The sequence below is a fragment of the Drosophila grimshawi genome, unplaced genomic scaffold, assembly GCF_018153295.1.
Source record: "Drosophila grimshawi isolate 15287-2541.00 unplaced genomic scaffold, ASM1815329v1 contig_1377, whole genome shotgun sequence".
NCBI classification, from domain to species: domain Eukaryota; kingdom Metazoa; phylum Arthropoda; class Insecta; order Diptera; family Drosophilidae; genus Drosophila; species Drosophila grimshawi.
The window spans coordinates 9,000,149-9,023,546 of NW_025062900.1; the positions used below are offsets into that span (position 1 = coordinate 9,000,149).

At 39.8% G+C, this 23,398-nt stretch overlaps 7 protein-coding genes across 9 annotated transcripts; 6 read left to right on the forward strand and 1 right to left on the reverse strand.

Moving 5' to 3' along the window:
* Nucleotides 1-6,985: 6,985 nt before the first annotated feature.
* On the forward strand, nt 6,986-10,844 carry LOC6562116 (low-density lipoprotein receptor-related protein 11). Of its 2 annotated transcripts, none has more exons than XM_032736520.2 (6): nt 6,986-7,416; nt 7,478-7,936; nt 8,013-8,131; nt 8,197-8,536; nt 9,748-10,289; nt 10,398-10,844. In XM_032736520.2, the coding sequence occupies exons 1-6, from the start codon at nt 7,278-7,280 to the stop codon at nt 10,749-10,751; spliced, it is 1,953 nt and encodes a 650-aa protein (XP_032592411.1). In that variant the 5' UTR covers nt 6,986-7,277; the 3' UTR covers nt 10,752-10,844. The 2 variants fall into 2 exon arrangements, with proteins under 2 accessions (XP_032592411.1, XP_001988703.1); XM_001988667.3 differs by having other exon boundaries at nt 6,987-7,416; nt 10,392-10,844.
* A 503-nt stretch (nt 10,845-11,347) lies between these two features.
* On the forward strand, nt 11,348-12,862 carry LOC6562115 (ERC protein 2). The gene is made up of 5 exons (XM_001988666.2): nt 11,348-11,458; nt 11,527-11,832; nt 11,897-12,048; nt 12,107-12,349; nt 12,419-12,862. Exons 1-5 carry the CDS (start codon nt 11,404-11,406, stop codon nt 12,551-12,553), a joined length of 891 nt encoding a protein of 296 aa, XP_001988702.1. The 5' UTR covers nt 11,348-11,403; the 3' UTR covers nt 12,554-12,862.
* A 1,413-nt stretch (nt 12,863-14,275) lies between these two features.
* On the forward strand, nt 14,276-14,961 carry LOC6562114 (cuticle protein 7). Its single transcript, XM_001988665.2, has 2 exons — nt 14,276-14,303; nt 14,367-14,961. Exons 1-2 carry the CDS (start codon nt 14,295-14,297, stop codon nt 14,808-14,810), a joined length of 453 nt encoding a protein of 150 aa, XP_001988701.1. The 5' UTR covers nt 14,276-14,294; the 3' UTR covers nt 14,811-14,961.
* A 664-nt stretch (nt 14,962-15,625) lies between these two features.
* LOC6562113 lies at nt 15,626-16,256 on the forward strand. The gene has a single exon (XM_001988664.2). It carries the CDS (start codon nt 15,641-15,643, stop codon nt 16,184-16,186), a length of 546 nt encoding a protein of 181 aa, XP_001988700.1. The 5' UTR covers nt 15,626-15,640; the 3' UTR covers nt 16,187-16,256.
* Nucleotides 16,257-17,740: 1,484 nt separating this feature from the next.
* Nucleotides 17,741-19,250, forward strand: LOC6562648 (extensin). Of its 2 annotated transcripts, XM_032736573.1 has the most exons (3): nt 17,741-17,800; nt 17,926-18,244; nt 18,332-19,250. In XM_032736573.1, the coding sequence occupies exons 2-3, from the start codon at nt 17,926-17,928 to the stop codon at nt 19,057-19,059; spliced, it is 1,047 nt and encodes a 348-aa protein (XP_032592464.1). In that variant the 5' UTR covers nt 17,741-17,800; the 3' UTR covers nt 19,060-19,250. The 2 variants fall into 2 exon arrangements, with proteins under 2 accessions (XP_032592464.1, XP_001988699.1); XM_001988663.2 differs by having other exon boundaries at nt 17,926-19,250.
* A 2,338-nt stretch (nt 19,251-21,588) lies between these two features.
* Nucleotides 21,589-22,067, forward strand: LOC6562647 (larval cuticle protein A2B). Its single transcript, XM_001988662.2, has 2 exons — nt 21,589-21,594; nt 21,657-22,067. Exon 2 carries the CDS (start codon nt 21,660-21,662, stop codon nt 22,065-22,067), a length of 408 nt encoding a protein of 135 aa, XP_001988698.2. The 5' UTR covers nt 21,589-21,594; nt 21,657-21,659.
* A 540-nt stretch (nt 22,068-22,607) lies between these two features.
* LOC6562646 (pupal cuticle protein Edg-84A) lies at nt 22,608-23,098 on the reverse strand. The gene is made up of 2 exons (XM_001988661.2): nt 23,036-23,098; nt 22,608-22,978 (listed from the first exon to the last, which is right to left on the reverse strand). Exons 1-2 carry the CDS (start codon nt 23,045-23,047, stop codon nt 22,673-22,675), a joined length of 318 nt encoding a protein of 105 aa, XP_001988697.1. The 5' UTR covers nt 23,048-23,098; the 3' UTR covers nt 22,608-22,672.
* Between the last annotated feature and the right edge of the window lie 300 nt (nt 23,099-23,398).

A 23,398-nucleotide genomic window follows, 5' to 3' on the forward strand; every position in this document is an offset into this window, starting at 1 on the left:
AATCAATGCGAGTTAAACGCGCAACCGTTGAGCACCATGAAAAGACTAAAACTGAACTGAAAGCTAAACCGAACCCGGAGCCAACTGCAGCTGAGAGATACACATAAAATGTTAACATGCCGGTGTCAGCACACAATGCTAACAGCAAAAGAGAGGCGCGAACATTATGTTAACATACTGTGCACATAGCCAGAAGTCCGCTGTCTTTTTGTGGGCTGTGTGTTGATAGACTGTTGATTTGTGGGTTTTCCATGGAGCGATTAATGACAAGAGCTCAGCGGATGGTCGCACAATATGTTGTTGAGCTTCGATGAGCTGACTTAGTTGTTGTTGCTGTTGTTATTAGCAATGATTACAGAGCGCTGGAACGCAGAACTCTCACTGTGAGATCTCCATTTAATTTGTTAGTTATGCATCAAAAGTGAGCAACATTAAATCTGTATTCCAACCGGTATATTTAAAGACTTGACAGTCATCACATATTTCATTATCATATCAATATAAGACTTTTGTAAAGAGTATATATGTAAATACATATTTATAAATCGCGATGTTAACTTTAATATGGTCCATTGAAAAGGTTTAATAATTTAATTAGGAAACGTATTCAAAGTGTATAATATCAATAAAATACAATTAGTTGAATGAATAAGATTTATTTTTAAGCTTCTATAATTTCTCGTGTTTAAATCGTCATTTTGTTATATGATACTATGAATAGCTTTGTAAAGCTCTTCAAGCAAATAAATAAATCTAAAATCTCTAAAATAACAATTAATTAAGTATGTATATCCGCTTACAATCAATAAAAATATACTCTAATAATAATAATAATAATACTGAAAAAAGAAATATAGCAAAATAAAAAAATCTACTTTCACTTAAGTTTAAAAATATTTTATTACTGAATTTTTCCCGTTCTTTCATTTTTTCCCGTATTTTTTTTTATAATTAATTATTTATAAGCAAAACCCTAACTCTTCGTGCAACCATCTTTGGATTGCTATAAGCCAAATAAAAATACAATTTGGTTCACTCTTCGTATACTTTCTTACACACTTAGTAACTTATACTATTGGAATTAGGCCAGTCGTACCCCAACTGCCCCTTCTCCCTACCGCACCGTCGATAACTCAATGTGCGGGCATCCCATGGCGTTAAATGTCACGCTGCTGAGCATTGGCAATGGCCATGGCCACGCTTAGAATGCCAGCAACAAAAGGTGCCGCCGACGTGCAACAAAAACAACAAAGGCACTTGCAAACCAAACGGGTCAAAATTACAGTTGGAGCTGAGAGCCAAATGGATGGATTCAGCGTGATAGACACAGCGGGAAGTCTGCAGCAGCACCAACTGGAATGGGTTAAGCAGAGACAGCAGAGAGGAAGCGAGAGAGTGGGAGCAGCAGCTGTTAATTAACAGAGGTGGCTAGTGTCGCTGGCAGGTTTATGGACACGAGTCAATATCGGCTTTAACTGATAGATAGTTGTTTGGAATTGGCTGAGTTTTCACAAATGTAACAGTTGTCAGTCAAATCTGTCAGCGGAAGCATTTAAGACAATCAATAAAGAAATATTGAAGCACTGGCAGCTCCTCAGTTTGTTGTCTCTCTCTCTCTCTCACTCACTCTCTCTCTCTCACACTCTCTCTGTGCCTTGTCTTTTTAGCATTAAGTTTTAATGAGCTGCCGTTTTGCTCTTTCGACCATTTTCTTTTTATGCTTAGCATCTACTTACGCTTATAGTATATGCATGCTTTTATACTTGAGCTATGTTTTGTTTCATTTTGTGTGTTAGTTGTGTGTCTTTGCCATTAGGCATTGTGGCATTGTCTTCAGGCACTGGCTCTAGATAATTATGTCTAACTTGAGACGAACGTTTACCCATTGTTGTTGCCATTCATTCTTCGGCTCGCAAACTAATTAAATATTTATGCACTGGTATTTTCAGCTCTGCATTTAAATAATGTACGAGGTCTTTTCGTCATTTTCACTTTTTATACCGAGGCATGAGCATTACATATAAAGATAAAGAAGGCATTTTCTTGCACAGCCCACACAGCGTATGAGCAATTTTGATGAATTTAAATATTTAATGCACACACACTTAACAAAACACATACACACCCAAAAGCATTGACCCTTCTAGCCCAGTTCAGACATGTCCTGAGCCCTTGCTCTCGAGCCGTATTCGTCTATTTTTTGTTTGAGTGCTTGTGCTCAAGAAGCATTGAACTTTTGTGTTGCTGCCCAAGTTCAAGAGTTCATCGCAGGCAACGACAGCATCTGTTGTTGTTCTTAACCCAAAGTCAATATTTTCTAATGTACCTTTGATTGCTTGCTCCATGAGGCATATTGCAGAATATTTAAAATCTGTAAAAGAATAACAATTAAAATGAAAGCATTTACATTATTTTTTATTATATTATTATATATAATTTTATGTGTATATGCTTTGGACAAAAATCCATAACAAATCGAACATATTATACACTTACATTTATTTTATTTTTCTGAAATTCTGGATTCAAATAATTTAACCATCTCAAGCTTTGCTCACATTTGAAAAATGAAATATAAATTATTGTTATTCTATTGTTTTTTCGAATTTATTCTTAGGTCATCTCTTAGTTTATCAACTAAATAATTTCTCATATGCTTAACATATTTTGTTGTAGCTATGTTTGGAGGTCTTGTTGCGCTTTTGTTGTGCGGTTAAGCCATTGTGGCATATAACTGCCCTCCTTACTTGACTCACGATTCCCAACACCCTAGTCCCGTCTCCCACTCATCTTAATGTCGTCTGGCCGTTGTTTTGGGCACTTGAAGGTTCCTTGACGCGACTTCGCCAATGCTGCAACACAATGGAAAAGTCGCCCTTATGCTTTCGTCGGTTGGCGCTGCCATTAATTCCATTTGGCCCACCCACCTACCAACACCGTCTGCTCCCCCATGGTGTCTGTGTTTGTCTGCTTGTGTGTGTGTGTTTGTGAGTGTTTGCCCAGCACCTCAATACTCCCATCCCGTCAAAAAAAATTAGTAAAACAGTCGCGACGTTGTCTGAGCTTTTGATATTTTTTTTTTCTCCTTGTGCCTTGTTTGGTTTACGAATATTCTGGCATAATTAATGGTCAGTTCGTCAGTTCATCAGTTTCGCGCCTGAGGGGACGGGCGTTTACGCATAATTATCTCCGATTTAGTATGCGATATTTGCAGAGTTCATTGGGCAGCGAATGTGTCAGCTGAGCTGTCACAGAGTGGGTGTTTTATTCATTTTCTAACCAGTTATTTTCGAATTGAATAATTATTAAGTCCTAATTATTTTTAATAAAACATTCTGCCCAGACTAATGGCTAAGTCATAAATTTGTAAAATAAAAATTAATATTAAGTACTTTCAATTTAGCTATAACTGCAAGAGCTCAAGTTCAAACAGTTTAAGTGTTTGAGTTTGGTTTGGTCTCTAGATTAATAGAATAATTATTAATTATTCTAATAATATTTGTTTTTTTGTTGCTAGGTGAACGTTGTAAACTCAGTACAAATATTACATTTTTTACCTAATTCTTATTTATAGTTTAGCTTGTTAAATCTGTTATATATTATATACAAAAGCTCTATTAAAGTAAACACCGCATAACATAAAAATGTAGCTAATCCTAAAGAGGCATTTTTTCAGTTTCCATTGTTGTGGGCTTAATATACATTTTTATGGCTGATTGATTAAAATTATAACAAGCGGGAGCGCAAATAAGCCTACATTTATTTATGAGACAGCTTAAAGTTAAGCAGTGTCGTGGCGAGGATTCTCAAAATAAATAAATATTCGTTTAACATTTATGTAGATTTGTTCCCCCGTTCTTAATTAGCTTAGCTCCGCCCCTGTGATAGCCACAAACAAGTCGAGCATCTTGGCGGCAATTTATTTTACTGATTTTTCCATGTCGCCACAGACAACATTCATTCAGAGTGCGCATCATTATTAAAGTTTTGCATAAACGAGTCGACCGAAAAAGTTAGTTAGAGAATGTAGAAGACCAGTGAAGTCCGAAAACCAGTTTTGGTTCACCTGCACTGCTTTGTAGACAAATTAGATGCGTTCGACAGGTGGAGGATGATGTCGATTCTAAGCTGCTGCCACATTCAACCCCAGACACTGGTGATCAGTGTGTTTGTGTGGGTTCGTTGGTTGCTAAATTTCCATTAAGTTAAATGCACGAAATTTACGAGTTTTCGCGCACTGCACGTGCAGATGTGCTTTTCATGCTTTACGAGCATTGGGCATTCAAAAATTTGAACTCTTTTGACGGTGTTATTGAACCCTAGCAGAACCCATGGCGTTGTCCTTATCGTCGTCGTCGTCGTCGGCGTCGTGCCAAATGACTTTGAAACAAAAACAATTTCGATTTGGGAATTTTCTTGCTAGCTCCACTGCTAGGCTTTAAACAACAAAACAACATGAACAGCACAACAACAACAATAACACCACCCACCAAACATGGCAGTCATAAACTATTCGCAGAATAAGGCAAAGCAGACAATAAAAAAGAAAAAAGCATAAATAATTTGTATCCCTCAGATACTTGAAATAGTTGCCTTCCTTTTGGCCCAGGCACACAGCCATTGAACTTAATGCAATTTGCTGGCACGAAAATTGAAAGCGACTAAAATCGATAAAATGCTTTAAACAAGCTCAAAAGTATGCAGCAGCAACAAAAGCTGAAGTACAACAAAATGTGGTTGTTGCTGCTGCGATTAACTTAAATAACATGGCAACAAAAAGCTGTGCCAAGCCAAGCACCTCTCTCCACTCCAAGTCTACCCTCGACCATCCTGTGAATTAAAAGCATTAAAATCGCTTGCAACGCCAAACTGAACATGCAATTTGAGGCGCTCATTTGCAGAAGTTCGCGTTGCTGTTGTTTTTGTTCTTCTTATTGTTGTTGTTGTTGGCAGTTTGCACTGTGAGTGCACTCTCACTCACACGCACACACACACACACACAGGCACAAAGTTAGCGGGGTCTAACACGCTGCACACTTGACTAGCAGCAGGAGTGCTCCCTGCCCTGAAATATGCAATGTTTTTTGCTGCTATTGTGGGACTACTCTCAAGCTCACATTTCGCCCACTTTATGGCCCCCAAATGTTTATTTATTTTTTGTTGTGCTACGGATTTTTACTTTTGTTGTTGTTGTTGCCTGACTCCGCTTTGCTTTTGTGCAATGTGCCCGGGTGTTTTAATAAACACTGTGAGTCTGTATGTTGTGTGTGTGTGTGCACATTTCACTCATATATATATATAGAAGTGTGCGTTAGTGTGGACTGTTGGCGACCCTTTTTGCATTTATCGCTTCATTTTTTCATTAACATTTTCAAGTTGAGTCAACTTCAAATTTTAAAGTTGTAACTCCAAAACGACGCATGCGCCGCCATTTTGTTACCAGAGGGAGAGAGAGAGCGCGCTCTGTTAAGCTAACAGCACACTTTTGGAGCTGCTGTTACAGCTGTTCTGCTGTTGCTGTGTGCAATTTGGGCGTCTGGTCTGATGCTATTTTTAGACATTTTTGGCTTCTACTGTGCCCAAACCCTAAATACGCACTTATATGTTAAGAAATTATGGGTGTATGTGTGTACATACAGACATTCAGATGTATGTATGTGCCGGAGTTGGGTTAGATAAAGACCAGGGATAAAGGAAACTTGGCAACATGTTGAGTTAAAATGCGTATCAGCAATATTATTAATTTTATTATTTTTATTATGGATTACTAACTGCCCATTCTAATACATTCAAAATACACATGAGAAGAAGGTAACTCACATTTAAAATCAATACAAATTCGGCGAAATATCATAAATATACGATTGTAAACATCAATTGCTTGAAGCTATCTGAAGAGATTTATTTCTACTCATCAGATAACTTCTGAAGAGATTTATTTCTACTCATTAGATGCCTTCAAGCAATTTATGTTTACTATGGAAGTGACCGCATTCTAATAATAGATAGATAAGTGTTCTTCTAATTTCAAATTTCATCTATTAAATTTCATTTTTAATTGTTTTGTTCATTTTCCCTGTTTATTGCTTTGACTGATTTGCTCATTTGCCATAATTGTTCTCTTGTTCATTTAAAAAAAGTTAATTTTAATTTAATAATACCATATACATATACAAATCTGTAAGCTAACAAATTGCAAACAATTGAAATGATAGCGCAAATGTGTGTATACCCGAGGTTTATATATTTTGTACACACAGCCAATATTTACCAACAATTTACCTGACTGTTTTGCTCCTAATCTACACGTCCCCAGACACACACACACACACACACACACACACACACACACACACCCGCAACCACCCTGCTAGCACAGCTAAATTATTAAAGCCTGTAAAAAAGAACATACGAATAGAAAGATAGGAAAGCTTTTATTGATTTTTATTGTAACATGACGTCTTCATGCTTGCAGTTAAAATCTGTTTCAAGATGGTACGGGAATAGGAACAATTCAAAGGGCACGAAGGACAGGGAAGCGCTACACTTGCTATTATTGGTATTGCTGTTGTTGTTGTTGTTTTTGTGCTACATTGCCATGTGCAAGGTCTGCAAGGTTAGGGTTGAAACTAAACCGTGAGGTTAACATATGTTCCCTGGAAGCATGAGCAGAGAGAGAGAGAGACAGAGAGAAAGCTTTCGGAGCTTTTACTTTGCTGTGCAAAATAACAAATCATGTTATAATATTAAACATATTTCAATACAAAATAAACCAAAATTGAATATGCTAAAATATTTTATAGCTCTAGCTAAACTCCAATTACATTTAAATATTTTTCAAGCTTGGCAGTTACAGCTGATGTAAAAAGCTCGAGAGAGCTTTCTTTTTAAGGGTTGCTGCATTTACAAAGTTATACAAAAAAAATTTGTATGCATTTTCCTTTGGATAGATTCGGACAAGCAAGCTGAACAGAATTCCTGCATATTATTAAACAAATAAAACCAAGTATTCTTTTATAAAAATCAACCTTTTTGGTGATTCGGCAAGTGAATTTTGCGAAAGTTACAGAAACAGAAAGAAAATACGCATGCTGCGCAGGTGGGCAGAAAAAATCAATGAGCGTGTAAATTTTGTAAACACGCCAAGCCTTCGAAAAGCGTCAACGCACAAGCCCCTCCACCCCAACTGTACAATTCACTGAGACGTGTCCAAGTAATTAGCCAAGTCAGTAGGCAAAGAAATCAGATTACAAGCCAGCTGCAACTTAAGAGTTAAAATGTTGCGGCTGTTGCGATTGCTGCCGCTGCTGCTACTGCCGCTGCCTCTGATCATGACAGCTGACGGTCAGCCCGAGCTAGCTGAAGAGAGACCAACCCATCGGCTGGCCAAGCGCATGGATCTGGAATCGTGCATAGGTAGGAAAATCTACCACAATCGCATACAGCAACATCTCGAATATACTCTCTCTGAATTAAGGTCACTTCGATGTGCACAAGAACACAATTATTCGGACTGGTGAATCGCAGGCGATTGGCGGAAAATATCTACAGGGTCTGGAGCTGGACACGCTCGAGGAGTGCGAGCGTCTCTGCTGCGAAACGGATGCCTGCGATGTGTACATCTTTGAGCGCAAAGCGGGCGGCTATTGTTATCTCTTCGAGTGTGGTCCGCCCGAGAATTTCCATTGCAAGTTCACGCGGCATGCGAACTATACGAGTGCAGTGCTGACGCCACAAACGCACAACAATTTGGAAATGGTGGCAAGCACACCACGGCCACAGTTGCCGCACATACCCAGCAACAACATATCGCAGCAGGAGTGGGAGTTGAGCAATCTCAAACTCAAGCCGGATGTGCAGCGCGACAAGCCCACAAATCTGCTCATGCCAACAACGGCAACAACAGCAACTGGTGGCTCAGTTTCGGCTCAGAGCGGTACGCACTGGCAACATATACATACAATATATTGATTATGCAAATTTTACACTTTCCGCTCCCATTATTTATGTAGTCCCCTTGCCCCATTGTGGACGTTTTCAGTTTGGCTGCCACTCGGGCGAATGCATTGCCGTTTACAATGCCTGCGATGGCATTCCCCAGTGCGAAGATGGCAGCGACGAGGGACCGGAAGTAAGTTCAAATCCCCCAATTATCAACAATTTTCAATTATTCAATTGCGGACCAATTGTTTTTAGTGCAATACCGTTGCCTCAACGGCCACAAAGGCCAGCGGTAACAGTAACACTAACAATGTGGAACAATATCAGCCAGTACCGCCCATACAGCAACAATTGCTGACAGCACAGCAGCAGCAGCCGCAGCAGCAACAACAACACCAGCAGCAGCAGCAACAGCATGTCATTGTGTTGGGACCACCGCCGCCACCACCACCACCGCCCCCCATGGTCAACAATCGAGAGGATGCCGCCGCTTGGGCTAATCGCAAAATGATTGCCGAGACACAATCGAAACAACAGCAGCAGCAACAACATCAGTTGCTGCAACAACAGCCACAAGGCGAGATTCTGATTGCGGGTAAATATGAATAACAACTCCATATACGAGTAGTGGCCATATTATACCATTTCTAGAAAAAGTGTCTAACTACTAATACAGTTAGACGTCATATTTAATAGCAATACATGTATTATCTGCTTGGTGATAGCGGTCATTTACAATAAATTCTAAGGCATTTGCTTGGTGAAATTCACAAATTTTGAAGGATGGAAACTGATTTTCTAGATTGTTAAACGCGTGAGACAGCAGAGTCTTTTTTCTCTGTATACCCAGACATGCTCTACAATTCTCAGCCATAACAATCCCAACCTAGTCAAAGGCACTTGGACATCAATAGAAACTGCAGAGCCGATGAACTCACCAGGCATTTACCTGGCATGGAATATAGTTGTGCCCTTGGGTATTTCTGGGCTTATGCTTTGTAAACAATTCAAAAGCTAGGCCACAATAAATTGGCAAGTCCCTAAACGCAACTAAACAAAAATAAATGAAGCTAAGTGTTGCTTAAGGGACACTGTGTAAATGGCATTTTAGTCGCCTGACTTTCTGCTACAAAAGCTTAAAAAAAAATAGCCCAGACTACTCTACAGCTGACCGTGGGCCTTCGGGTTTCCGCAAGTATGCCTATAATCAGTTCTAATTTTTATAATAGGGAAGAATTTCTAACTAATTTTGTTTTAAATTAATATTTAAATTATGCCAAGTCTTCTGAATTAATTTAATCTGATTCTATGATTATCTTCCATTTCGATTGAAAACTTCATAAATAAACCCTTCTCAACCAATTTCAGTAAACCAGACCGAAGACAATTGCAATAAATATTTATAACTAAGTGCAACAATAACTTAGTATAGAGTACAACTTGTAGCTACACACAACGAACTTTTCTTAATATCGTGTGACATCAGCACATAAATTGCAGCCAAAGAGCACGCAATGCTCCAGCTCCATCTTCAGCTGCAGCTCCAATGACCAGTCTGTGGCCAATTGGCTGGGGCAGTTGAGAAATTGCTGGGAAAATGGCAATTACCCATCAGTTCTCATTGTTGTAATGGGAGCCACGTCACTCTGAATTGATTTACGAGAGTGTGTTTGGATGTGTGTGTGTGTGTGTGTGTTGTTAGTAGGAGTGTTTGTTTTGTGCTGTCGTTGTTGTTGTGGTTTGAGCTTATACTTGTAATTAATTCAATTAGCTGTGCGTTTGACTATCTCCACACTTCCTCAACAGATGAGCAGCTGAACAGTCACATATTCAATCATAAAGGCGGCCTGCAACTGCAACAGCAACAGTCGATGGCATTAAATGGCCAGGGGCAGGTTCAGGGCCAATTAGCGCCACCTCAACCACCACCAGCACAACCACAACAACGCCAACTGCCGACCTATAACAACAACAATAATAATGGTGGTGCTGGTGGCACTTTGTATGGCATGTCGCTGCCACGCTCAGACATCTATCTGACGCCACCGCAGCAGCAGCAGCCACAAGTTGTGAGCGTGCCACAACAGTCGACTGTTATAAACTGGCCACAAGTTGCGGCGCCGCCAGCTCCAATTGCTGTGCGACAATCACAGCAGCAACAACAGAGTCACGCCTACATAACTGCTGCAGCAGTTCCACCTGCTCCTGCCCCTGCCCCAGCCCCGGCAGCGCCGCAGCAATCCATGCTGCCCGTGCTGAATGCAGCGCCAACGCATGGCAAGAATCAGCCAGCTGATGAGGATTACGATGACTACGAGGAGGAAAAGTCCACAGAGGCGCCCAAGAAAGTGAGCCCAGCTTCCTTCAATTCCACAAATATCTAAGTCCACGCAATCTCCAACTTTCTCTTCCTCTCTCTCTCTCTCTCTCTCTCTCTCTCTCTCTGATAGAAACAGCGCAAGCACAAGAAAACCAAGGCCAAGAGCAGCAAGGACCCCATCGAACTGGCGCTGGAGCAAAACAAACAGCAACAACAGTTGCCGGCATTGCCTGTGCCTGTTGGTCCCGTGCACGAGCAATATAAAATGATACACGAGAATCTGGCGCTGGAATTCCGCGATCACGATGGCCACTCGGAGCGACCGGGTGGCGCAGTTTTGTCCCTGACCCTGGGTCTGCTGGTGACCGCTGCGCTGGCCATTCTCATTGGGTGTCGCATGCGCACAGTGGGACGACGAGCACGTCGCATGGGCGGCAAAACGCCCTATTCCCAGGAAGCCGACTTCCTGGTCAATGGCATGTATCTGTAAGAGTAGGGGCGTGGGCATGGTCATGTCGCTCGTAGTATATAAATATATATGTATACAAACATATAGTTAAATACATAACGTTTTGTGTGCCAGTCTCGTTTGGGTTGGGGTTTTTAGTTATCCTATGATCCGAAGTTAGTTAAATTAATTGAATGTCGACATATTTTATATAAAAACAATTATATACAAATATATAACAAATAAAACATAATTTTAAATAATCAATTTTACTGAAATTTTCAAGGGAAATCATTTATCTGGATGTCAATGAAGACATTGCATACTTTCAGAGGAAACAAATGTACTCCTCAATAATGAGCGAGCAAGTCATACTTTTAGGCTGATAAATAAAAACACGTTTGATTTGATGAACAGCATTTGGTACTTCAAAAATAAAGTTTGATTAAATTCCATAAGAAAATTTACTTTAAATATAATATATTTATGTTGAACTGCGTTTTTAGACAAATTGAAATAAGGTATAATTACCAAAGAACACTTTTTAATTGTTTTCGACAATATGGCAACAATATGGCAATTTGATAACTTATCTATTTCCAACCTGGGAGATAAGAGTCGTGCCACTAAGCACAAATTTTCTGCAGACAATGCTCTTCTGACTAATAGAAACAGTCAACAATTTGCTTGCAAAATGGAACGACCTTCCTCATCTGCAATGCAAATGCTTTACGCAGAAATGTCAACTGGTGCGTAAGCATTTGATTAGAGAGAAAGAGAATATGCAATTTTAATTGCCGTGATATTGTGTTCATAGTTAAGGCGCAGAATGTACGATTGGAGGAAGAGGTTATGCTGCTGCGCCACAGACTAAATCGTGCCTCAACTGATTACCAATCAAATGCCTCGTTGCATGTGGAGGCAAAGGTCAAAACGTTCCAGCTGGAGGAGGAACGCGATCGTATCGTGGATACGCTGCAGCTGCACAAAAAGAAATACAACAAACTGCACGATGCATATTTGGAGAAGGTGAAACGCTGCAAAGCGCTCGAGGATATGTTCAAGCGGCAAAAAACGCTGACTGGTCTGGTGATGAAATCTGCAATTGATCAACGGAATTCGGGTGAGTTGAGGAGCGTTGCCTGAATATATCCCAATGTCCTCCAATATGTTTCCTTATTGTAAAGAGCAACAAATGCAACTGGAGAAACGCAGGTCACAGCAAAATATAAATAGTGAAAACGAAGTGGGAGAACTGCAAGCGAAGCTGGCGAAGATGCAAAAGGCTCTGGATCAGTCCTATGATATTATCGATGAAATGGACTTTGAGCTAGAAAGCGTAAATATCCTATGCTAAGCCAGTAATCTGAATTTATAACCATCCAAATTGAATGCAGGTAGATTTGCTTGAGATGCAGAATAAAAGTTTGCGCGACGAGGTGGCAGCCCTTAAAGCACAACTGGCAACGCCGGCAGTGCAGTCACCAATTGCCAACGATGTCGATGATCCACCGCCCAAATACGCCGAAGAAGATGCTCTTCGCACGCAGGCGGATCGTTGTGAATCCAGCGGTATGTCTTGCCTTAAGATAGATGACGACGATGCCGCTTCGCTGGAGCGAGCCGCCATGACAAATAGCGTAAGCGGGATATCTAACTAGTATCAATAATCATAGCGATAACGATAACATAAACGGTATTGATTGCAGCTCATTGAAACTGTGGAGGCGGAGAGCCATCGCCTGAGACGAGAGCTTTTGCGTTCGCGCTACCAACGGCAAATTCATGACAAATTGCAGAAGCCAGTGGAAGAGGACGAGGAAGACGAAGAGGGGAAAGATTAAAATTTGAGTCAGACAAAACTGGATACTTATTAAATTCTAATGAAATCCTATTTTAGTTCTTTAGCATGTTTGGCTTTACAGACACCTCAACATCTTCATAGATAATGGGATTAATATGTATTGCTGTGGCAATTTATTGATTATACATTTATATATTTTTTAAAAAATGACTGTTTATTTTGATAACTTTACATATTATTTTACGATTTTAAATTCATGTATTTAAAGATTGTAGTTCCTTTAATTTTTTTACTTAACAGGAAAATAAATCCTTGCATGTTGCTATTTAGGGTAACATCTGTTCATAAATCTTTGAAAGATATGGTCAAAAGAACAATTCTATCGAACTTTTCTAGGATTCTGGACTTATACAAGAACCCATACACTGGTAAAAGTTTCACCCGTAGATAGAGTTTAGTCATACTTGAAAAGAACGGCTTGGCACAGCGCATAGAAGAAACTGCTTTCTAGGAGCTTCTTAGCATAAGCCAGAGAAGGTAGGTAGCGTAAAACTACCTAGCAGTAAAGTTAATAAACAGCTTTTTAGCGGAGATTCGCACCTTTGAACTGCTTTGGATAAATATGAAAAGTAAGCAGTGCAAGATCCAGGACAGAATTCAATAATGATTATCTTATTTACAAATTAAACATGTATATCTTGGTAGCGATCAACAGTCACTAGTCATATCAGACAGTTGTAAATCCTTTAAGTAAGCTTATAAAAAAAGAAGACTACAATTAATTTCATGGACGTTTCAGTTGTCATGAAAACACTTCACTTTTGCCTAAAAACATTGCAAATGCCATACAGGTATGCAAAAATCAGTCTAATTTAGCATTTAGTGATAGTAAGTATATTTAACCCAGTTTTAAGCAAGTCACGCCTTACAAGTGCACATGCCACAATTGGCATTTCAAACAAGAAATCCGCAACAAAGCTGCAGAGTATTGAAAAACGTGATACCGTAACCTGAATTTAAAGCCATCAAATAAGGCAAACGCCGAGTAATTGAAATTAATTAAAATATTTGTTAATGACATCAAACAAGTTATGGCCAAATCAATTTGCCACATCTGTGGAGGATCTAAGTAAGCCGATGTCACACGACAATAATGAATGGACACAACTTGGTTGGTCTTTTAGATTTTTTCGCAATTATTTTCAGTAATTGCATAAATTTTTGAAAATACAAAATGGTTTAATAGCAGATAAATTAATAAATGACAATTTTTTGACTAATTGCATAAATATGCAAATATGATAAAAATGAGGATAAGCTAAAATAAAATAATTTAAATTATATAGATTTCTTTCTAAAAAAAAAAAATATATATTAAACATTGTGCATACCATAGTTTTTTTTTTTATTCCCCGTAATATGACTTGAGGCAAACCAAAATTTAAATTTTTGTGTAAGTCAGCACTTGTGAAAATGTGTTTCTTGTTATTTTTTATTGCATTGCTCACTTAAGCGCTCCAAATTACTTGTTACTCGATTTTGGGGGCTTTTTGAAACACTTTATCACGTTGCCACATCCACTGAGACTCAGACTGAGAATGAGATTGAGACCGAGACCGAGATTGAGACTCAGACCAAGCCTGAGTGTTTCGATTGAGACGTTGGAGTTGTCATGCTTGGATAAGTATAAAAACGCTGAGGACTACCTCGATTAATTACAACGATTCCGATCAGCGTCGTGTGCATACACAATTCTCGAGCTAACACAAATTGTTTAAATAATGGGAAAAGTAAGTTAAGCTTTAAATACTGAATGCAAGAAAAAGAAGTCCTTCTTCTGACTGTTCAACTAGATCAGCTATTTGTTGTGCATTGGCCTGGCCATGATTGGCACCGTCTGGGCAATTGAAGCGGAACCGGATTATGGACCCGTGGCCTACGAATTTCATTGGTCTGTCAACGATGAGCACACGGGCGACATCAAGAGCCAGAAGGAACAGCGCAAGGATGACAAAGTCGTCGGCCAGTATACTATCATCGATTCGGATGGCTATCTGCGCACCGTGGATTATACATCGGATGCCCACAATGGCTTCAATGCGATTGTTAATCGCACGCCGACAGATATCAAGATTCCACAGCCTGAGCCCAAGAAGCTAATTGCCACCAAGCTTGCGGCACCAGTGTTGCCGCTGGCTCCCCTGGTGCACTATGCCAGGCCCAGTCTCAAGGGACCGGCGCCGGCTCATGGCAACTATGTATCGGTGTCGGGGCCGACAGCTCAGTACAAATACTAGAGTGATTGAGAGAACCAACTGATCATACTTCGACTACATTTCTTCAACTTCATGAAATGCAAGAGCCTTCAAGGAAACCTGCTGATATCTCAAACATGCCAACCAATCACAAGTGCATTCAAATGCATTCATCAGACATATTTAAGTTATATACATACATACATACATTGTACATCAATCATTACACATTATAAAGATGCATCGTATATACATACATACTCAAATAAATATTATTGAATCTGTTCTGTAGAAGAGCACAAAAGATTTGATTATTTTTGTGTCGCAAGCTGTTTGGAATTTATATTATATTAGTTAAAGTCATTTTTATTAATTAACTATTTTATATTGTACACTATTTTTATGCAACCAATAATCAAATATTATTGTTGGCGCATCTTTTTAGATGCAAATTATAAATTGCTTTTCAGTGAAATTCAAATAGATATTAGTATGAGTAAGAAGTAGGTAAGTCATAAAAATTCATTCAAAAAGTCTTCATCATCATCATCAACCAAAAAACAAATGTATCATAATTACTATATGTGTATATAGATATATACAAGTCATTACTCAGTCTGTAAATGTGTTCTGGCATCATTAGATAAGACCGCAAAATGATACTGCGATTAACTAATGATATCTGCTGACGAGACATGGCGACGAGACACAAGATGTTGATAATCTCACGTAGCAGCCACGGCCCGAATCAGCCCTCTCGCATCTCCATCTCTGCCGGGCGGCGCACGTGCAAGCTGGAAGAGATGAATTTCTATTGGCCTCAGTCAAAATTTAACGATTGATGCCGCTGACTTGACCAGATCAGTAGTAAAATGAGCGACGCAGTGCCTACACGACAAGCTCTAACAGTTAGACTATTGGTCATGCTAATGGCGCTGGCATCTGTTGCAGCCACAGACTCGGCTGGAGGCAAAGATGAAGATTGGATGGCGCCACTGCAGCAGCAATATGGCTTGAATCCAAATGATCTGAAGAATAAAGTGCAGCAGGGCGATGTGACCACATTTGAGATGGGCACACCCAATTATCAGATACTGAATCCAGAGGCCCAGCCAGAGATAATAACCGAGGATCAGCCCCATTATCGCGAGACGCTCCAACGCTTAACCAGCTCCCCCCACGGCACCGAAGTCATTGACCTGGCCATGCCCACATCTAACGACAGCGTTGAGCCAACCATGCCGATAACAGAAAACTATGAAAAGCTGCGAAAGCGCAGTTTTGACGAAACATTAAACAAAGCCGAGGATCAGGATGAAGTGGATGCCGTACCACTGGACGAAGGAACCCGCCGTCCGAGGGTATATGTCTATCGCGGGGCAAAACCATTTCAAAAACTCAACGCTAATTTAAGTTAGACTGAAATTTGTTTATGTGGCGATTATTGTTTTATTAAAAATCAATTAGCTTTGTTTTATCCTCACATCACATCATTTTATGCAGCTTTATTCTTCGAATATAAAGTTTCCATTTCTTATAACGATTTTTTTAATTTAAGTTTATTTTGTTGTTCTCTTTTGATTTTACTAACATTATTTACTTATAAATGAAAGTAATAATTTATTATATCGAAATGATGAACCAATATAATACCAAGCTACAACTTTGTTAACATTTGTATATTGAAATAAAAATTTATTTGAAATAAAATTAGATAAACATTTAAAAATCAGTTAATCCTGCCTGAATCTGGCAAACAATCCTTGATCTGGGAAATATAGTCACACAATTAAAAATTAAATTTAGAGCACGAGGGAAAGGGAAATACTTAAATTATTGAATATGAAATTTAAAACGATAATTAAATTAAATTTATCATCAATATATAAAGCACTGCGAAAGGTATCAACAAATATAATAATAATAAATTTAAAAAAGGTTAGATTTTTAACCAGTTTTGTAGAAGTTGACATATGTTTCATGGGTAAAATTGTTGTCATATTACAAGCGTCGTAAGTAGTCAAAGACCGGAAATTCTGCATTCATTCTCGCTTATAAGAATAAAACAAAAATTATTTTGCAAGAAAAAAGTAAAAATTAAAATATTCCACATTCAATAGTTGTAAAACAAAAGTTATTTATCTTTATAAAATAGATTAGTACTACTGTGATTACCAATAATAAACATACTCAAAATTCACATACACGATTTAGACTAAAGATATTGTTGAGATATTTTTCGTGTCTTTTCTTATAGCTGTCAATCACTCATTTGAAATTTGTCTGGTATCGCCAGAGTACGTGTCGAGACCAACAAAATGATTTCCCAATTGATAACTTAATCGACAGATTGATAAGCAAAAGTTGCTTAAAATTCAAGACAAAACAAAAACGTAAACAACAGAAATATGAATGAGCCACGGCGCTCCAGACACTTGGTCAGCCCCAAACCCAAACCCAGACGGCAGACAAAATTTATAAATCCACCAAGCAGTCAGCGGTCAAACTTCAGACACAAAAAAATGGTCAATGCGTGCGGAGCTGCATAGATATGAAAATGCATATGGAAAATATGAGAAATTAATATGAAAATGGAACTGGAACTCGGAGCTGAAGCTGATGCTGAAGCTCCAAACAAATCAAAAGCGTGTGGCTATCTGAGAAATGTATGAAATTCTTTTACGGAAGCGCAGAAGAAATGCGCTTGTGTGATTGTCATAATGATGGTGTATATATTGTATATAGAGCGGCTCAAGCATAGCCAATATATATATATATGAATATTCATCTGTATTGAGTGTCAGCGTTGGCGTCCCCCCTTCACCCCTTGCCGGCCGACGAGCCGCGTAGTGTTTGGAACGTGATGGGGGCAACGCTTCCGCGACCCATTTTGCATAGCGCTGTAATATTTGCAAATAGCTGCGCTAAAAAGTATTTAAGAGCTATTCAGCATATTGTATTGAAGAAGTTGCACGCGACCAAGCAGAGAGACGAACGCTGAGCGCTATCCAAAATCCAAATACTGCTGAAAGGTACAAAAAATCAAAACGAAAATCAATCCAATTGGGAATTGTGTCGCATTACTAAACCGACCCATATTTTGTATAATTAAATATTATTATTATTATAATTTTTTTGTTGTTGTTGCTTTTTGCAGATGATTGTGCGACACAATTTCATATTCACCCTGCTGGCTTTGGGTGGCCTGGCGCTGAGCCAAGCCCACTTTCCCCAGTACTGTGCGGAATGCGAACAGGAGATTTGGGAGCAGGTGCCATGTAGTGAGCTTAGCACCACAACACAACGTCCACCGTCCACAACGACAGACTCATCGCTGCCGATCACCACCACAACGCCACGCTCGACCACATCGACGACGACCAGGAGAAGCACAATGCCACCCACATTGCCACCGATCTATACGACACCACAGACACCGTATGTCGGCAATCCCGCGATATATAAGAAGTGCTACTGTGAGTGTAAATTGGGCTGCAAGGAGTTCTGTCGCAAAGTCTCCGTGGCCAGTCCCAAGCAGCAGATAACACAGATCTCCTCCACAGGGGACTATGCACCCGGTGGCCAGGTCGAGTTTACGCATTCGCATCAGCGCAAATACTATCCAAAATATGCGGCGCCCAACAGGAACTACAAACCGTATCCACTGGCCTACAATGAGGCATCTGCACCAACGTCAACCAATATTAATGCACCCAACTATACGCTGGAGGAGCTGGCGCATCTGTTGAGCAACGCCTATGGCACCAAGAAGGGTTATCCAGCCAGTTTGCCGCCAACACAGCAATCGGTTTATTACTCCCCGCAGGTGCCACTGGTGGCTCGACTGCAGCCGGAGTACAAGCAGATGATGAGCAAAGTGGCGGGTGCAGAGCACAAGGAACGGGTGATAATCAAGACAGCTTCCGCAGCGATTTCGACATCGGGTGGTGGTGTTGCCATAGCTAAGGCAAAGACGCCATACAGCGAGGTGGTGGTAACATCGGCGCCCATCTATGAGAGCACCACATCGTATCCAGTTGCGCCGCCAGAGCTACCCAAATCGTATGCCCAGCCGGAACCTGAGCCGCTGCCACTGCCACCCATGCCACAAACTGAGGCATATCCCACCCAGACCGAGTCGTATCCCGACAAATCCTACGAGTCACCCGAATCGAATTCGATTAAACCACAATCGCCGCCGCCGTCGTCGTCTTCCTCCTTCGATCTGGCTATCGATAATTATCTAAAGGATTTCGGTTATGGCAACCACGTCAGGGACTTGGATTACTAATGTGATTATTGCCATCGATTGTTATTAGTTGTTTTTAGGTTTAATAGCTATGCCTAGGTATGTGTACGTGTACTTATTTAGTCTGGTAAACGCATTGTTCATGTATTTATTTATTTATTCTGATTGGCTTCTTATTTTGAATCATGTGTTGACTCCTTGATAATATACAAACGATCAATGATCATACTGAATACTTAAGTTCACTTTTTGTTGTACCTATTTGAAATGTAAACTGCTCCAACGCCCACACCTACCTCCTTAATCGATAAAGCGATATTTATGGAAGTGTAAATCGATAGAAACGCATATTTCCCACAATTTCAAGGATAGACTTGTCAAACTTGGAATATAGCTTGCTGGTAACCTCCTTTAAAGGTCAGACCACGCCCACAGCCGATGCGCCCAGGAACTTTGGTTTACTAGGAACCTTCTTCAAAAAACGGTATTTCTTGACATCCACCCTATTCTGTGGCACTTGTTTTGAGCTGGTATTACCTATTGATATGAAAGTATTTAAAGTTGTTCCTTTTAAACAGCAAGCTACTTTTTCTATTAGTTTGTAAAGAAAATATGTCAATGATTTTTTATATCACTTAATTTTATAATTTGTCAGTTTAAACTGCTTGAGATTTTTTTCTTAGCGTGTAAGGAACAACTTTCAATTCATTTTTATGTTCGGTGTTTTTTGTTTCTTTTTAATTTATTAACTAAAGTGTCTTGAAAGTTTTCCTATTTAAATTCGTTATAATTGCAATATTTTTGTATTAAGGGCAACAAATAGTTCTCTTGAATGACCTTCGGGCACTTGTTGCATGCAACTTGTGTGCAAACATTATGTACTTTTACGTGGCACATATGCCACAACAAATATAAACCAAAGTACACACAGATGTGTATGTGTGTGTGTGTGTGTGTGGTTGGGTTTTCGTGCAATCTATAAAGTGGGTACATGTCGCTAAGTAGACACAACTTATTATTTATGGAGTCTACTTAAATTTGCACTCGCTCTGCGTATGTATGTCTGCATGTCTGCATGTCTCTCGTTGATTGGGTGGGGCGACAACGACAGCCAACGACAGCGGGCGTGCCGCTGTGGCAACTGGAGCTGCGTTGCAGTGCGTGTGCAGTGTGCGGCGCGCGGTACCAGCTCTTGGATCTGGAGTGCGCCACCACTCGGCACCACATCATGCGCAATCGTAATCTTGTTCTAAATGAATGTGGCGCAAGATATGCACCATACCGCTTATTACTTCATATCGAATTTACCTGCAAGTGTCTCGATTTGATATTTTGCTCGCTTTTCACTTAACTGCTCGGCGGTGTCTCGTTGATTTTAATGTGCGTGAAAGGCTGTGGCATGTGGGCAGTGTACACCACCTTAGCTGCAGCCTGCCCCACCACAGCAAGACCGCCTGGTCGGTTTTGGTATTAAAGAGGTTATAGTGTCTTGTGTGGCACACACGAACGGATGTTGCAACTTGATTAATTAATTAAGTGAAAAAACTGCAAGCTCGCCGAAGGCTGTCTGAATGTCAATGTGCAATTTGTTTCATTTGACGCAGATATCGACGCAAATGCGTTGCCCCACCTTATTTATTTATTTTTTGGTAATATTATTGAAATTATTGTATATCATGGATTGCTAGTTGTACAATTTGCCTAAAATATTTATAAGTAATTATTTTAACATCATTACGCTCTTAAAATCTTCTGGAATTCGAAAAGATTCATTTGGTAAATCATTAATAACAGTCTATGTATTTTTGTAACAACTTAGACTTATGATATATGATTTAGCAACTTAGTCGAGTTTTACTTCCAGTTAATTCACTTTATCAAATGTATATTCAAAATAATAAGAGTAGTGAAGTGAATTAATTAAGCTTAAACTTTTATTTTGGATTTTGAAAATTTAGATCTTTACTTGAATCACCATTCATTCATTAATATAACTTTGATTACATGCGTGCATATGTCGCCATATATTTTATATCTGTTCACTTTCACTTGACTTTGAAAAGCACCCGATTTATTGAATAGCTCGCTGGGCACTTGATCCATAGATCAGTTTGTCAGGTGAGTGCGCAGATATGGGTAAATTAATAACAAATTTTTTGTCTCAGCTTATCCCTTGATTGAGTGACCAGCCTAAATATGTGGAGACAAAAGTGAATTTGATACACAACCAAAAACTAAAAACTGCCAAAACTGGAGCAACAAACCGGCAAACAGTTTTTTTTTTTAATCTTTTTTATTTGGGTGCTAAGACAAAATATATTGGCAATCAATGGCCGCAATGGCAAAATACAAAGTAACTGTTTTACATTTTGGCAGCATTCCGGTTCGAGTTTGGATTAATTCACAAGCACCGCACCGCCTTGAAGGTGGGGCTGTCGATTTTTGGGTATAAAAGTTGCGTGCGCGACATTTGGCAACATAGTTCAACGCAGGAGCCCCAAGTGCAGTGATCTAATTGATTCAGCATAAACAGCAAACAGCAAACTAAACTAAACAACTAAACGCAAAATGTTCTCAGTGAGTTTTGTCTGCCAAAAAACAAGTGCATTTTTTAGAGTGTTTCCCATTTTAATTTGCAGCTAATGTCTGTGTTCATTCTGGGCGTGGCTGCGGCTGCCGCCATTGAGCTGAGTCCCATTTACCATGCGCCACAGGCACATCTGGTGAAGCCACTGCTGAAGACCATCGAGGTGGAGGCACCAGCCCATTATGATTTCAGCTACTCCGTGCGCGATGACCACACCGGCGACATTAAGAGCCAGACGGAGACACGCAAGGGCGACCAGGTCCAGGGACAGTATTCGCTGATTGATGCCGATGGCTATCAGCGCATCGTGGATTACACATCCGATGCCCATAACGGTTTCAATGCCGTCGTCCGCCGTGAGCCCCTTGGCCACAAGGTGATCAAGGCTGCCCCACTGCCATTGGCATATGCGGCACCCAAACTTCTCGCAGCTCCCAAACTCTCATTGGGCCTGTACCACTAGATCTGATGATGCTGAAAGCTGCAAGAGCACAAGCGATAGAGCGAGAACGAGAGCGAGGAGAGAGAGAGAGAGAGAGAAGGAGAGAGAGAGATAATCCAAACACTGATTTCATCGCATTGACGACCCATCTCAAACTGAACACTCAACGCTAAGCAACTGTATATGTAACTGTAACTGTAACTGTAACATTTTCTAGCCATTACTTCAAACAGCATATCTTTACTCACCGGTCACCACTTTCAAACACCTACGCGCATCAGTCCCTCCACCAAGAGTCTTTAAACACGATTTATATGCTCTATAAATACGTGTTTCCTATGTATTATACTATATAACGATTACAAATGTGTAAAAAGAAACGCAATAAATGCATTTTTATAAATGAATTTGAGCATTTTTTAAGGGAACTGTTAACTATTAAATTCGAAGAGTTTCGTTATTTTGCTTGATAGCGTAAATCGATACATAATCGAAAATGGTTTAAGGTTTCTCTGTTAATTACAAAAAAACAAATAAAACAATGATTTACGTATTCCATTTGAGCAGCATTTTAATAATAGTGTATAAAAAACTTAACAGTCATCATCAACAGCCATTTGATCTCTTTAATGATGTTGTAGAATCGAAATGGGTTCGCGACGAACCTGAGCATTGAAGCCCAGCAAAGGATCGGCGCTATAATCGACAATGCGACGATGTCCATCGGGTTCGATTAGTGAATAACGACCAATAACATATTCACCACGTCGATGCTCAAACTGATCCTTCACATCGCCCGTATGGCTGTCGTGCACCGAGTACTGGAACTCATATTGAGCGGGGCTAGAAATCAGCTCATCAGGATGGCTGGCAATGATGCCGCCCTCAATGGTTGCAGCACAAACGATCAGGCACAAAAACAAGCTAATGATCTGTGGAGGAAAAGCGGTTACTGATTAATTATATAATACAAATTTTAGTTAATATACCATCGTATTCATTCTGCTTCCAGTTGAGTTTCAATTGCACAGAGAAGGAGAGAGAGAGAGAGGGCCTTGCAAAAACACAAACTTGCTCAAGGCAAAGATCTACTGAACTGATGACTGAGTGATCGCGAGACCGTCTTTTATATTGATATAGATAGCTAGACAAGATGCCCTATTGTCGCATTGGCCAACTTATGAAGCTGCAATTTGAAACCGAATACCCGACAGTGCAATATCAATTATGCAATGCCGGTGTCTCTGAATCTCTGAGTCAAACTGAAATCGCAACTTTGCATTGGCAGACACAAAGGGGAAATGAAATCGAATGCTTTGTAATTGAGAAAAATATGAATTGAATTTAGTTGA